Genomic DNA, 16159 nt, shown 5'->3' on the forward strand with positions numbered 1-16159 from the left:
GACCAGGGTAGACCAGGACCAGGTTAGACCAGGACCAGGTTAGACCAGGACCAGGGTAGACCAGGACCAGGTTAGACTAGGACCAGGTTAGACCAGGACCAGGTTAGACCAGGTAGACCTGGACTACACCGTCCTCTGTTCTGTCTGCTCTAAGGTACTGGACCTGGACCAGGACCAGGTTAGACCAGGACCAGGTTAGACCAGGACCAGGTTAGACCAGAACCAGGTTAGACTAGGACCAGGTTAGACCAGGACCAGGTTAGACCAGGACCAGGTTAGACTAGGACCAGGTTAGACCAGGACCAGGTTAGACCAGAACCAGGTTAGACCAGGACCAGGTTAGACTAGGACCAGAACCAGAACCAGGTTAGACCAGGACCAGGTTAGACCAGGTTAGACCAGAACCAGGTTAGACTAGGTTAGACCTGGACTACACCGTCCTCTGTTCTGTCTGCAGTAAGGTAAGACTGGACCAGGACCAGAACCAGGACTAGGTTAGACCAGGACCAGGTTAGACCAGGACCAGGTTAGACTAGGACCAGAACCAGAACCAGGTTAGACCAGGACCAGGTTAGACTAGGTTAGACTAGGACCAGGACCAGGTTAGACCAGGTTAGACTAGGTAGACCTGGACTACACCGTCCTCTGTTCTGTCTGCTCTAAGGTACTGGACCAGAACCAGAACCAGGTTAGACTAGGACCAGGTTAGACCAGGACCAGGTTAGACCTGGACCAGGTTAGACCAGAACCAGGTTATTAGTTGTTCATATCCAGGTTTTTACTACCACTACTTCCACCTGTGTCCTGACTCCTCCCCCTTCCCCTCTGCTCCTCAGGGATTGGCCGGCCCCTGCTCCCCCTGTGACGACAGCGTGCTGTACCGTCCGGCGCAGCGCGGCCTGACGCGGCGCCGCGTGGTCGTCTGGGGGCTCCGCCCACACACCAGCTACACCTTCACCGTCCAATCGCTGAACGGCGTCTCGGCCTTCAGCCAATCAGAGCCCGCCTCGGACCGGGTCAACGTCACCACCAGCCGAGACGGTAGGACGCACAGACATTTTCTTTTCTTTCTCTCTCCCTTTCTTTCTTTCTCTTTGTTTGTTTGTTTGTTTGTTTGTTTCTTTCTTTCTAGTTTATTTCTCTCTCTCTCCCTTTCTTCCTTCCTTTCTTTCTTTCTTATTTTCTTTTCTTTCTTTCTTTTGTATTTTCTTTTCTTTCTTTCTTTTGTATTTTCTTTTCTTTCTCTCTTTCTTTCTTTCTTTCTTTCTTTCTTTCTTTCTTTCTTTCTTTCTTTTGTTTTTTCTTTTCTTTCTCTCTTTCTTTCTTTCTTTTGTATTTTCTTTTCTTTCTTTCTCTCTTTCTTTCTTTCTTTCTTTTGTATTTTCTTTTCTTTCTCTCTTTCTTTCTTTCTTTCTTTCTTTTGTATTTTCTTTTCTTTCTCTCTTTCTTTCTTTCTTTCTTTCGTATTTTCGTCACGTGATAAAGGTTCGTTGACGATGATATTTCGTCATAATTTTCGTTGACGAAAAGCAACACTACTTTACCCACAATGCCTCAGGTGAACACTGCTGCTCACTGATTGGTCGCTCTGTGTGTGTGTGTGTGTGTGTGTGTGTCTCTCTCTCTGTGTGTGTGTGTGTAGTCCCTCCCCCGGTGTTCGGCGTGCGGCGGACGGCGTCCTCAGAGTCCAGTCTGACGCTGCAGTGGAGCGTCCCGGTCCTGCAGAACCAGCACCACATCCTGGACTACCAGCTACGATACTGCCCCAAGGTATTAGTACACACTACACACTACACACTACACACTACACACTACACACTACACACTACACACTACACACACACTACACACCTAGACACAGACACACTACTAGACAGAGAAAGAGTTGCCAAACTTTATTTTATAGATCATCCACCCACTGTCTGAAGTGTGTGTAGAAGATGCAGTCAGGCTCTTCTGTCTTAACATCAAGGTCAGAACTGAAGTCAGACTGAAATGCTCGGTCATGTAAAATACTTCACCTTTTAACTGAGTTTGCATCACTATCAGAAGTTGAATTTGTCATGACAAAGCCTAAGCAGACAGAGAGAGAAAGAAAGAAAGAAAGAAAGAAAGAAAGGGAGAGAGAGAGAAAGAAAGAAAGAAAGAAAGAAAGAAAGAAAGGGAGAGAGAAAGAAAGAAAGAAAGAAAGAAAGAAAGAAAGAAAGAAAGGGAGGGAGAATGAAAGAAAGAAAGGGAGGGAGAATGAAAGAAAGAAAGGGAGAGTAAGAAAGAAAGAAAGAAAGAAAGAAAGAAAGGAAGAAAGGGAGGGAGAGAGAAAGAAAGAAAGGGAGAGAGAAAGAATGAAAGGGAGAAAGAAAGAAAGAAAGAAAGGGAGGGAGAATGAAAGAAAGAAAGAAAGAAAGGGAGAGAAAGAAAGAAAGAAAGGAAGAAAGGGAGGGAGAGAGAAAGAAAGATAGAAAGGGAGATAGAAAGAAGGAAAGAGAGAGAGAAAGGGAGAGAAAGAAAGAAAGAGAGAGAGAGAGAAAGGGAGAGAAAGAAAGAAAGAAAGAGAGAGAGAAAGAAAGGTTTCCCATGAGCCTCAGCGTGCACGGTGAAATTCTTGGACTGGGTCAAGACGAACAAAAGTGAAAACATTTTCCAGGAATGTTTTCATTGATCAAGAATGAAAGTCGGAGGTTGGAAGACGATCAGACCCACACTCCGTTTACCTGCTGGTTGCCATGACAACCTGCAGAAAACCTTTGTAGTTTTCACCAAAGTCGGTACTTTTAATGGAAACTCATAATATGTAGTATAGTAGTATAGTAATAGATAGATAGATAGATAGATAGATAGATAGAACGATAGAACGATAGATAGATAGATAGATAGATAGATAGATAGATAGATAGATAGATAGATAGATAGATAGATAGACAGATAGATAGATAGATAGATAGATAGATAGATAGATAGATAGATAGATAGATAGATAGATAGATAGATAGATTTTTTTTATATATATACAAACATACAAATATTCAAACAATAAACATACAATGAACAGACAAACAAAAAATATATACATATATCCACTGAAAGGGACCAACACTATATTATATTTTATATATTATAGGTATTATTAAATAGTTGTTTGCAATAATTTATAATATTCCAAGGTTTTTATAGCTTTTCTGTCTTTCATATTTTGTAACAGCTGCATGTAATATCTGATTTCTATTTTAAACTCATAAAAATGTGTTTTTTTGGACCATTTACATTTATGGATATATTTTCCTTGTAAAATAAAAAGATTCAACAAAAACAATTCCTTTCCCTTAAGGTTTTTTTTCATCATAAGTGAGAATTATATATATATTTTTTTAGTTTAATCTTGATGCCTGTCAAACATTCAAACATGTTTTTAGTTCCATCCAAAACAAAAGGGTATAACCACATTCAAAAAAAGATGACAAATATTAACATGTATTATTATTATTAACATTGATGATGTCACGTTGCCAGGACGGTGAGGGGGCGGGGCAGTGGCAGTACGTGGTCTCCAGGTCTTCTTCCTTGGTGCTGTCCGGGCTGCGGCGAGCAGCACGGTACCAGGTCCAGGTTCGAGCCCGGTCCCAGGCCGGGTACGGCACCTTCAGCACCGAGGGGGTGTTCAGCACACAGCCAGACACAGGTACACAACTACACACTGACACACAATATGGTACACGCTTTCTTTCTTTCTCTCTCTCCCTTTCTTTCTGATCATTGATTGGTTTGTTTGTCTGTTTGTCCTGTGGTGTGTCTCAAATCGCATACATCTCTAATTTCGTCAGACTAGCACCGTCTCAAATCAAACTCTGCCGCTGCACTGACCTGAAATGACTCCACAGCTTCTTCTAATATTTTTTAAGTTCTTTTTTTTATATATATTTTTTGGCGTTTTTGCCTTTATTGGATAGCACATAGTGAGATAGACAGGAAAGGAGGAGGCAGCGGGATTCGAACCGGGGACACCTGCGTTGAGGACTGTAGCCTCTACATGGGGCGGCCGCTTTAACCACTGCGCCACGCACCGCCCCCTATTCTTTAAATTCTGATTGCAACGAGCCGTTGTAGCCGTATCTGTCGCCGACACGTGACGGCGCTTTTTGACGATCAAAACGAGCTATTAAGTTGTGTTTTATTGTGTTAGTGTTGTTGTTGTGCTGTTATGAGTGTTTTTTAAAGACGTTAACGCCGGTGTATCAGCTCCGTCGCTGCTCAAAGCAACCGCTGCCCAGAGTGTTATATCTATCGCTCTGCCGCTGCCGTTTGAAAAGTAGTGAGGTGTTTCTGCTACGTCACTAAGACGACGGCCGTTGAGGGAGGAAAGTGTCCATCGATCCACACTCAGTGTTCTGGCTGTTTGAGTGATGCGCACTACATTTTCACACACTGCTCAGTGTGAACGCACTAATGCACTCAAAATATTAAGTGTAAGGGCACAAGTGCGCGATTTGGGACACACCACTGGTCTCCCTTTCTTTCTTTCTTTCTTTCTTTCTTTCTTTCTTTCTTTCTTTCTTTCTTTCTCTTTTTCTCTCTCTCTCCCTTTCTTTATTTCTTTCCCTTTTTTCTCTCTCTCCCTTTCTTTCTTTCTTTCCCTTTTTCTCTCTCTCTCTCTTTCCCTTTCTTTCTGATCATTGATTATTGGTTATTGGTCTGTTTGTCCTGGTCTCCCTTTCTTTCTTTCTTTCTTTCTTTCTTTCTTTCTTTCTTTCTTTCTTTCTTTCTTTCCCTTTTTTTCTCTCTCTCCCTTTCTTTCTTTCTTTCTTTCTTTCTCTTTTTCTCTCTCTCTCCCTTTCTTTCTTTCTTTCTCTTTTTCTCTCTCTCTCCCTTTCTTTATTTCTTTCCCTTTTTTCTCTCTCTCCCTTTCTTTCTTTCTTTCCCTTTTTCTCTCTCTCTCTCTTTCCCTTTCTTTCTGATCATTGATTATTGGTTATTGGTCTGTTTGTCCTGGTCTCCCTTTCTTTCTTTCTTTCTTTCTTTCTTTCCCTTTTTTTCTCTCTCTCCCTTTCTTTCTTTCTTTCTTTCTTTCTTTCTTTTCTCTTTCTCTCTCTCTTTCTTTCTGATCATTGATCATTAACTGATTAATTGATTATTGGTTGTTTTCTGGTCTTGTGTGTGTAGCAGCGGGTCAGTCTCAGCTGGTGCTGACGGCGGTTCTGGTCTCCATGGGGATCCTGCTGCTCATCGCCACGGTGATGGTCGTCGTGTTCTGTTACCGGTGAGACAGAGAGAGAGTGTGTGTGTGTGTGTGTGTGTGTGTGTGTGTGTGTGTCTGTGTGTGTGTGTGTTCAGGATGCTCCCTCCCTGCAGAACAATGGAACGCTGACCTCGGGTTCACACACACACACACACAGACACACACACACACACACACACACACACACACACACACACACACACACACACACACACACAGGGTGGGACATGTCGACTATATAAAGACGGAGAAACTCGACACTGTGAGAGAGAGATGGAGCGATAGAGAGATAAAAACATTCCTGAGAGAGAGAGAGAAGAAAGAGAGGGAGTGTGTGTCTGTGTGTGTGTGTGTGTGTGTGTGTGTCTGTGTGTGTGTGTGTGCGTCCCTGAGGAAATGAAGAATCCTGCAGCTGCTGAACTGAAGACCTCTCTCTTTCTCTTTTTTCTTTCCTCCCTCCCTCTCTTTCTCTCTCCCTACCTACCTGTCTTTTTCTTCTTCCCCTTCTCTTCCTCTTCTCCCCCTTTGTTTTTCTCCTCTCCCCCTCTTTCTTTCTCTCTTTCTCCTCCCCCTCACTCTTTCTCCTCCCTCTCTTCCTCTCTCTCCCTCCCTGTCTTTTCCCCCCCCCTTCTCTTTCCTCCCTCTCTTCCTCTCCTCCCCACTCTCTCTTTTTCTCCTCCCTCTCTTTCTCTCTCCCTACCTGTCTTTTTCTCCCCCCCTTCTCTTTCTCCCTCTTTCTCTCTTTCCTCCCTGTCCTTCTCTCCTCTCCCCTCTCTCTTTTTCTCTTTCCTCCCTCTCTTCCTCTCCTCCCCCTCTTTGTTTCTCTCTTCCTCCTCTCTCTCTTTCCCCTCCCTCTCTTTCTCTCTGCCCCCCCCCCCCCCCCCCCCCCCATCAGGAGGAAGAGGAGGAGCAGGAGGAGGAGGGGCTCAGAGATGAAGGACAAGAGTGGACACTACCCCATGGGACAGAGTGAGTCTCACCTTCATCTTCACTGTTTCCTCTCTGATGATGTCATGGTGATGTCACGGTGACGGTGATGATCAATCAATCAATCAGTTTGTTTATTTCGGGCCTGTCTATTAAATCATCATCATCACACTTCATCAAGTAAGGGGCTGTGTCCACCAGACGTGTTTTCAGCGCTGACAGCCTCTCAGCGCTGCTTTCCCAGCGCTTAGCGCTCTCTCTCTCCCTCGTCAGAATGCCGCTGTTGCTAGGTTACAAAAGTTATTAAAGGCCCCATGGCATGAAAAATGTGATTTTGGTTATTTGTTCATGCTTGGGGAGGTCTCTGGGCCACGTATATACTGCCCCATGCATCAAACTGGTCATAAACGGAGAAACACACACCGCCCATTTGTAGGAACATTCTCTTTGAGACGAGCAGATAGCACTTCCTCCTTTCTGTGATGTCACACACAAGGTAACTCCGCCCACCGTGACCAGTTGTTATTTTTCAATTTCTATGAATGCAGCTTAGGTTTCAGTTACATGCCTGTGATTGGCCCGACTACATGCCACTCTAAAACAGTCAGCCAATCAGAGGAGAGGTTCTCATTCTCTCTTCTGATTGGCCAAATGACCTGTGCCTGTTAGAACTCCAGAAAGAGGCAACAGAAAGGGGCAATATCGACGATATTAAGCAGATCACAGGTACTCAAAACCAATGATACATCTTGTTAGGGATATCAGCAGGTAAATAAACCCAGAGAAAAGTGCACAGCATGGGGCCTTTAAGTTGTTAGAGTCCTCTGACACTTCCGTGTTCCGGCCTTGTTTAATGTAAACACTACAACGAGTGTCAGAAATACACAACAGCATTAGCAGCAGCTTTTGACATGGACCCTGAGGTCGGCCTACCTTCAATACAAGTGTGGGTCATGATATAAACCGAGCCACGTCTCCGGTTGTGTTGCTGTGGTAACGCATGTCCCGCCCCTTCTTGATTCTGATTGGTCAGTGCGGGGAAAAGTGACATTGACGAACAAAAAGAAGCAAGCGCCGAGGGCGTTTTACCGCCGAGGGCGTTTTACCGCCGAGGGCGCTGAGCGCTGTGAGCGCCCAACTCAATAGGGTTTGAATGGAAAGTAGACGCCCAGAGCGCTGAAAACACGTCTGGTGGACACAGCCCTTAATACAACACACATGGCCAAAAGGGAAAGTGGGAGAAGCAAAAGCTGATCTAGTCCCGCCCCCATTACCCACAGAATAAAATCTTTTCTTTTGCTTTGTACATTTTGACATAACATTATTTTACTTAATGATGATGTCATGACGTTTCAGCGATGAAGGTGTACATCGACCCGTTCACCTACGAGGATCCCAACGAGGCGGTGAGGGAGTTCACCAAGGAGATCGACGCCTCGTACGTCAAGATAGAGGAGGTCATCGGAGCAGGTAGAACCTCTTAGAACCACCTAGAACCTCTTAGAACCACCTAGAACCTCTTAGAACCACCTAGAACCTCCTACGTCAAGATAGAGGAGGTCATCGGAGCAGGTAGAACCTCTTAGAACCACCTAGAACCTCTTAGAACCACCTAGAACCTCTTAGAACCACCTAGAACCTCCTACGTCAAGATAGAGGAGGTCATCGGAGCAGGTAGAACCTCTTAGAACCACCTAGAACCACTTAGAACCACCTAGAACCTCCTACGTCAAGATAGAGGAGGTCATCGGAGCAGGTAGAACCTCTTAGAACCACCTAGAACCACTTAGAACCACCTAGAACCTCCTACGTCAAGATAGAGGAGGTCATCGGAGCAGGTAGAACCTCTTAGAACCACCTAGAACCACTTAGAACCACCTAGAACCTCCTACGTCAAGATAGAGGAGGTCATCGGAGCAGGTAGAACCTCTTAGAACCTCTTAGAACCACTTAGAACCTCCTAGAACCTCGTACGTCAAGATAGAGGAGGTCATCGGAGCAGGTAGAACCTCTTAGAACCTCTTAGAACCTTATAGAACCACCTAGAACCTCGTACGTCAAGATAGAGGAGGTCATCGGAGCAGGTAGAACCTCTTAGAACCACCTAGAACCACTTAGAACCACCTAGAACCTCCTACGTCAAGATAGAGGAGGTCATCGGAGCAGGTAGAACCTCTTAGAACCACCTAGAACCTCTTAGAACCACCTAGAACCTCTTAGAACCACCTAGAACCTCCTACGTCAAGATAGAGGAGGTCATCGGAGCAGGTAGAACCTCTTAGAACCACCTAGAACCACTTAGAACCACCTAGAACCTCCTACGTCAAGATAGAGGAGGTCATCGGAGCAGGTAGAACCTCTTAGAACCACCTAGAACCACTTAGAACCACCTAGAACCTCCTACGTCAAGATAGAGGAGGTCATCGGAGCAGGTAGAACCTCTTAGAACCTCTTAGAACCACTTAGAACCTCCTAGAACCTCGTACGTCAAGATAGAGGAGGTCATCGGAGCAGGTAGAACCTCTTAGAACCTCTTAGAACCTTATAGAACCACCTAGAACCTCGTACGTCAAGATAGAGGAGGTCATCGGAGCAGGTAGAACCTCTTAGAACCTCTTAGAACCTTATAGAACCACCTAGAACCTCGTACGTCAAGATAGAGGAGGTCATCGGAGCAGGTAGAACCTCTTAGAACCTCTTAGAACCTTATAGAACCACCTAGAACCTCGTACGTCAAGATAGAGGAGGTCATCGGAGCAGGTAGAACCTCTTAGAACCTCTTAGAACCTTATAGAACCACCTAGAACCTCGTACGTCAAGATAGAGGAGGTCATCGGAGCAGGTAGAACCACTTAGAACCTCTTAGAACCTTATAGAACCACCTAGAACCTCGTACGTCAAGATAGAGGAGGTCATCGGAGCAGGTAGAACCTCCTAGAACCTCTTAGAACCTCTTAGAACCACCTAGAACCACCTAGAACCTCTTAGAACCTCCTACGTCAAGATAGAGGAGGTCATCGGAGCAGGTACAACCTCCTAGAACCTCTTAGAACCACCTAGAACCACCTAGAACCACCTAGAACCTCCTACGTCAAGATAGAGGAGGTCATCGGAGCAGGTACAACCACCTAGAACCTTAGAACCTTAGACGGGCCTTTTTAGGGTGCACTCACCTGCACAGGTAACAGGGAGGGGGAGGAGTCACTCACACTAGGGCCAGTTGTTCTGTACCGTGCTGGAGCCCGAATGCCCCCCCCCCCCTCCCCTGTCCCCCGCTGGCCCGCACTCACACTACCTCGAACCCAAGCTGCTGAAGCACGGTTGCCTCCGACACAAACGTCATCACGTTGATGTACCAACTCGGCGGATGCGCTCTGACTGCAGAAAGAACGGCGCTTTGACCGGTTGTCATGGTTATCTTGAAGTTTAATCAAAGCGACGTTAACTAGCGATGTTTACGGCGCGACGTAATCGTTAAGTGACTGTTGTTTACATGCGGTTGCAGACACGTGGTGGAGAACGAGCCCGCGGCGCATTACTGTAGCATTCCTGGCCAAGCGTACCGTGCCCAAGCTCACCTCTCCCAACCGAGCCGGGCCAGGGAAGTGGAGGAACGCTGCACTCACACCAGCAATAGAATCCGGACTTTAGGGGGCAAACGTGCTTGGGCTCAGTACGATTGCCTAGTGTGAGTGCACCCTTAGATTGCTCCGAGTCCATTTTTTTTTCTTCCCACATTCAAATATAAATTTTCACATTCATATATATATACGTATATATATATATAGGCTAATATAAGTAAGACAGCTGGCACCCACCAACTTTAAAAAAAAATATTTTGGCTCACATCAGCACAACTGACTCACAGAGGTCGCAGTCACCTCGGTCCGACCGTTGTGACGCCTATATTAGACAGTCCATCACTACTCTACTAAACCTGTTTTATAGCGTAAATGTAGTAGATATTGTTGCTGTAACAAAAAAACAAAAAAACACAGACAAAAAGGCACTTTGGGCATCAATGGACAAAGAGGCAGGTGCTCCAGCACCCCCCCCCCCCCCCCCCCCTCTGCAGCAATTCTCAGTCCTCCATTGTCTCCAAAACATTTGCCTGGCTGCAGCCATTTCCGATTCTTTGTGAATACGGCCCCTGGTGAGTTAGAGGAGGTGTGTCAGTCAGACAGGTGTGTTCTCCTCTGACTCCTCCCCCTCCCTGTAAAGCAACATTCGGTGACAGTTGCTATGGCAACAGCTGTCACAGTAGGAGACATTTCACAGGAGGAGACAGAAAGATTAAATATCATGTTGAAGTCACCAAAACTTCACTTAGCTTTACTGCTATGGCTGTCGGTTGCCGCGAAACGCCGATAGCGACGGGCTAACCTCTGTTAGCCTGTCTATGGAGTTTTACATTATACGTTAGCATTAAGCTAGTGGACTTTATGCTTAGTTGTGATACTGGCTAACATCTAAACATCTCTGACAATATGTTGCCTCAAATACGTTGTTGACTTAACTTAGAACAGATGTAGACATCCTTGTTAAGTTTATCCAGGTTTAGTTGGTGTTGTGGTCTACTGCATAACTTTATCCAGAGCAGACACTTCTCTCGGTTGAGATGTGGTTTAGGAAAAGGTAAAAAAAATCCCCCCCGTGGCCTCTCAGGATACCTAGTGTCAGAGCTGCATGTACCCCATGAACACCGTTTGACCATTTTAAACTTAAAATGTCAAGAAAAAACAGATGAAAACTGACTAACTGCAATGCATTTCAATGGACGTGGAAGCAGAGAATGTCTGAGTGTATGGGCTAGCTATGCGCACTGTGATTGGCTCATCGTGTTTGGGGGCGTGGCTTAGCCATAGGTCAATGACGTCCATAAGTGGAGCATAAATGAGCCTTTATCTGTGCAGGTGAGTTTGGCGAGGTGTGCCGCGGCCGGCTGCGTGTGCCGGGCAGGAAGGAGAACTACGTGGCGATCAAGACGCTGAAGGGCGGCTACACGGACAAGCAGCGGCGCGACTTCCTGTCTGAGGCGTCCATCATGGGCCAGTTCCAACATCCCAACATCATCCACCTGGAGGGGGTCATCACCACGTCCTGTCCCGTCATGATCCTCACCGAGTTCATGGAGAACGGAGCGCTGGACAGCTTCCTCAGGGTAACACACCTGGATACCTGTCTACCTGCCTGTCTAACTGTTTACCTGTCTGACCTGTCTCACCTGTCTGACCTGTGTGTACCTGTCTGACCTGTGTGTACCTGTCTCACCAGGTGAATGACGGGCAGTTCACCACCATCCAGCTGGTGGGAATGCTGCGTGGCATCGCTGCAGGGATGAAGTACCTGTCGGACATGAGCTTCGTCCACCGAGACCTGGCGGCTCGCAACATCCTGGTCAACTCCAACCTGGTCTGCAAGGTGAGACACGCTGGTTGTGTCCGAAACCACTCCCTCATTCCCTCCTTCCTACTCACTATATAGTGAATTCAATATAGTGACTAGCATAGAAAAGAGGAGTAAAGCAATATATTAAGCGGTAATAGTATATTTGAGCATCAAAGATGTTCAATCAAACCCACATAGTTTGAAACAACGTTCAAAACACACACAGCCAGTGTCACAACTAAGCATAAAGTCCGCTAGCTTAATGCTAACGTATAATGTAAAACACCATAGACGGGCTAACAGAAATCCAGAGTCTGTGGTCAGTTTATAACACTTGTTAGGAAATTTGCGCCGACGTTTGTTGTGGGAGTCTGTGGAAGCCGCGACCGGACAACTCTGGCAGCTGGACACATTTATTGAGGCTGCTGCACTACTGCATTTATTTGGTAGCTACACCGGTCACTACTGCATTTATTTGGTAGCTACACCGGTCACTACTGCATTTATTTGGTAGCTACACCGGTCACTACTGCATTTATTTGGTAGCTACACCGGTCACTACTGCATTTATTTGGTAGCTACACCGGTCACTACTGCATTTATTTGGTAGCTACACCGGTCACTACTTCATTTATTTGGTAGCTACACCGGTCACTACTCCATTTATTTGGTAGCTACACCGGTCACTACTTGCATTTATTTGGTAGCTACACCGGTCACTACTTGCATTTATTTGGTAGCTACACCGGTCACTACTTGCATTTATTTGGTAGCTACACCGGTCACTACTTGCATTTATTTGGTAGCTACACCGGTCACTACTTGCATTTATTTGGTAGCTACACCGGTCACTACTTGCATAACCGGTCGCTACTTAATTTATTTGGTAGCTACACCGGTCACTACTTGCATTTATTTGGTAGCTACACCGGTCACTACTTGCATTTATTTGGTAGCTACACCGGTCACTACTTGCATTTATTTGGTAGCTACACCGGTCACTACTTGCATAACCGGTCGCTACTTAATTTATTTGGTAGCTACACCGGTAACTACTTGCATTTATTTGGTAACTACACCGGTCACTACTGCATTTATTTGGTAGCTACACCGGTCACTACTGCATTTATTTGGTAGCTACACCGGTCACTACTGCATTTATTTGGTAGCTACACCGGTCACTACTGCATTTATTTGGTAGCTACACCGGTCACTACTTGCATTTATTTGGTAGCTACACCGGTCACTACTTCATTTATTTGGTAGCTACACCGGTCACTACTTCATTTATTTGGTAGCTACACCGGTCGCTCTGGGCCGCTGTGGTAACGGCCATCTGTACATCTGTCTCCCTGTCTACCTGTCTCTCTGTTTACCTGTGTGTCTGTCTACCTGTCTGTCTACCAGCTGGTCTAACAGGTGTCATGTGACTTGTTTCCAGGTGTCAGACTTCGGACTCAGCAGGTTCCTGACGGAGAATTCGTCCGACCCGACGTACACCAGCTCTCTGGTCAGTGCTCATTGGCTCTCACGTCTCTTTGGCTCTCACCTGTCTGACAGAGAGAGCCTCACCTGTATGGCCCCGCCCCCTCAGCTTCCCACTGTGCTTTTATTTTATTCTGAAAGAGTTTCCGTGATTCATTAACGGAGTTGTGTTGTTTGTCAGGGAGGGAAGATTCCCATCCGCTGGACGGCGCCTGAAGCCATCGCCTACAGGTGAGTGTCTCCTCACTGGTCACTGATCAACTGATTGATTGATTGATTGATTGATTGATTGATTGATTGATTGATTGATTGATTGATTGATTGATTGATTGATTGATTGATTGATTGATTGATTGATTGATGGATTGCAGGAAGTTCACGTCAGCCAGCGACGCGTGGAGCTACGGCATCGTCATGTGGGAAGTGATGTCATATGGAGAGAGACCGTACTGGGACATGAGCAACCAGGACGTAAGGACATGAGAGATTCACTACCTGTCTGTCTGTCTCTACCTGTATATCTACACCTGTCTGTCTGTCTGTCTGTCTCTACCTGTCTGTCTCTACCTGTCTGTCTCTATTAGGGCTGCACCGAATGGCATTTTTTTGGCCGAAGCTGAATACCGAATAAAATCAAAACGCTTGGCCGAATAACCGAATAATACTGAATACCGAAAGTGGTTTTAACGTTTTTTTTTTTAATAATTTTTTATAGGGTCTGTTGGATAAATAAAATATTTTTTTAGACTTAATTTTCAAAGAAAGTAAATGTTTATTGACTATTCTGACAGTTTTTGAATATTCCAGTTGCTGTTGTTCATCAAAAAAGCACAAGTTATATAAAGTTTTTCATTTAGGCCTATATCGGCCCATTGTGAGTGCTGAAAGATCTATGCAAGTACATTCCAAAAAAACCCAAGTGTCTTTTAAAACAGTGGTTCCTAACCTTTCTTGGTCAGATTTTTTTTAATTCATCAATTAGGCTGCTAGACATTTCAGGCGACCTCATTTGAATTTCAGGCGACCCCACGTGGGGTCCCGACGCCAAGGTTGGGAAACACTGTTTTAAAAGCTGTCGGCCACGGACGGAGTGGGCGACATGCTGGGACGAGGAACTTTCGTTTTAACTGCTGCAGTCGTCTCTCCCTCTCGTAGCTACTCAGCTGTTCAGGGTGTTTGGTTTTTAAATGATTCATTAAAAGGCGCGTTGCTACGGGAAAGTATTTATCAGACTTAAAAAAAAAAAAAATTAATATTCGGCCTTGCTTTTCGCTCATTCCACCGAAGGCCAAATGTTGCTTTTTTTGCAATATTCGGCCGAATATATTCGGTTACCGAATATTCGGTGCACCCCTAGTGTCTACCTGTCTGTCTCACCTGTCTGTCTGTCTCATTAACCTGTCTGTGTGTCCACCAGGTGATCAACGCCATAGAGCAGGACTACCGGCTGCCCCCCCCTCCCGACTGCCCCTCCTCGCTCCACGCTCTCATGCTGGACTGCTGGCAGAAGGAACGAGCCAATCGGCCGAGGTTCTGTGACGTGGTGGCGGCGCTCGATAGGCTGATCAGAAACCCCGCCTCCCTGAAGGTCACGCACCCCGACGGGCCCAGGTGAGGATTTATACCATGATTTATATTTATTTTATTTTATTTAACCTTTATTTAACCAGGAATAATCCCATTGAGATTCAGAATCTCTTTTTTCTGCAAACATAAAGACTGAAACAGTTTGGCAAATCACATCACTACAGTAGAATCACCAGCTGCGTTCGGTGAGAGAACAATTTATATCCGCGGGGTCTTTAAAAGTATTAAAAGGTGATAAATCAATTTTGGGAAAATTAAGACCCTAAAAAAGTATTAAAAAGTCTTTTCACGACTTTATAAAGTCTTAAATTCTGAAGGTATTTTTTTCTGAATTAGCTGTCCAAGAGTTTGAGTCCTAAAAAACATTGAAAAAGTGAGTGAATTTATTTGTTTTATTAAAAAACAAAGATGAACCGGCACATGTTTTTTGAGAGTGGAGCAATGTTTTTTTTTTTTTTTTTTTTGATAAAAAATGATTTTTTATCCTAGCCTGTTATGAATTCTGTTGCATCATAGTGGTCTAGAGTCTTTATCACAAACTAAAACTGTTACGTTAAAAGTGTCACTGACTTACTTCCATCACATACGAGGAACACAACTTCACACCATACAACAATCACAGCTTAATATAAACGTATTTCATATCGGCTACTGCAATAATACACAACAACATGCATTAAAAACCTCAACACATGAACTTAAAATGTCTAAATTCTAACCGTTTAAGACGAGGGCATGACGCCATGTTTTGATGTTGTTGTGACGTCAAGTCAGAAAGTCAGAGCTCTGATATGATACCAGAGTTTCCCACCTGTAATTTCAGAGTTCCACGCGTTCAATTAGTTTTTGACAACTCGAGCTCGTTTTTTTCCGACTTCCGAGTTGTCTTGAACGCAGAAAAAGTCTCCATGTGAGTGAACGGGAGTCAAAATTTTATTCCGTGATCCGATTGAATAGTGTGATGATAAAACTCTCTGTCCTCTACCTGTTTAAAACACCAGGGTTCATGAAGAGAAACCAGCAGTTTGTTGTAAAACGGCAACAGAAGAATGTATTTAGTGTGACGAAGCTCTACGGACTACAGAGGGTGCCATGTGGTCGCCATGGTGATGTCACTACGCCACCTGGAGTCTCTATGGTTACGGATTCTAAGGAGTTTTATTCTACAATAGTTTTACAACAAACTGCTGGTTTCTCTTCATGAACCGTGATGTTTTAAACAGGTAGAGGTCAAAGGACTGAGAGTTTTATCATCACACTATTCAGTCACATTAGAGGATCAAAACATGGCGGCCCTTGTCTTAAACGGTTAGAATTTAGAAATATTAAGTTATTTGTTGAGGTTTGAATGCATATTTTTGTGTATTATTGCAGTAGCCTCTATGAAATACGTTTATATTTAGCTGTGGTTGTTGTATGGTGTGAAATTGTGTTCCTTGTATGTGATGAAATAAGGTTTAACTGTTATCAAGGCTGTAACGTCTCCTCTCCTCTTCATTTTCCTCTAAAATAAACATCATTTACTGCTGCATTGATTTTCCG

General features: G+C 44.8%; 1 protein-coding gene across 1 annotated transcript in view; it reads left to right on the forward strand.

Annotated features, from left to right (window-relative positions):
• Positions 1-16159, forward strand: part of LOC311001509 (ephrin type-B receptor 4b-like) — a gene marked incomplete at its 3' end in the record, with an annotated part of 43603 nt that overhangs the window by 23400 nt on the left and 4044 nt on the right. The window contains exons 8-19 of the mRNA XM_083992597.1: positions 837-1041; positions 1643-1770; positions 3508-3676; positions 5155-5251; positions 6126-6199; positions 7514-7627; positions 11071-11318; positions 11432-11578; positions 12987-13055; positions 13212-13261; positions 13402-13501; positions 14448-14641. Of these exons, the coding sequence (XP_083848723.1) occupies positions 837-1041; positions 1643-1770; positions 3508-3676; positions 5155-5251; positions 6126-6199; positions 7514-7627; positions 11071-11318; positions 11432-11578; positions 12987-13055; positions 13212-13261; positions 13402-13501; positions 14448-14641 (1595 nt within the window). The remainder of the gene's footprint in view (positions 1-836; positions 1042-1642; positions 1771-3507; positions 3677-5154; positions 5252-6125; positions 6200-7513; positions 7628-11070; positions 11319-11431; positions 11579-12986; positions 13056-13211; positions 13262-13401; positions 13502-14447; positions 14642-16159) is intronic.

Source organism: Trachurus trachurus (assembly GCF_905171665.1).
Source record: "Trachurus trachurus genome assembly, chromosome: 18".
Taxonomy (NCBI): Eukaryota; Metazoa; Chordata; class Actinopteri; order Carangiformes; family Carangidae; genus Trachurus; species Trachurus trachurus.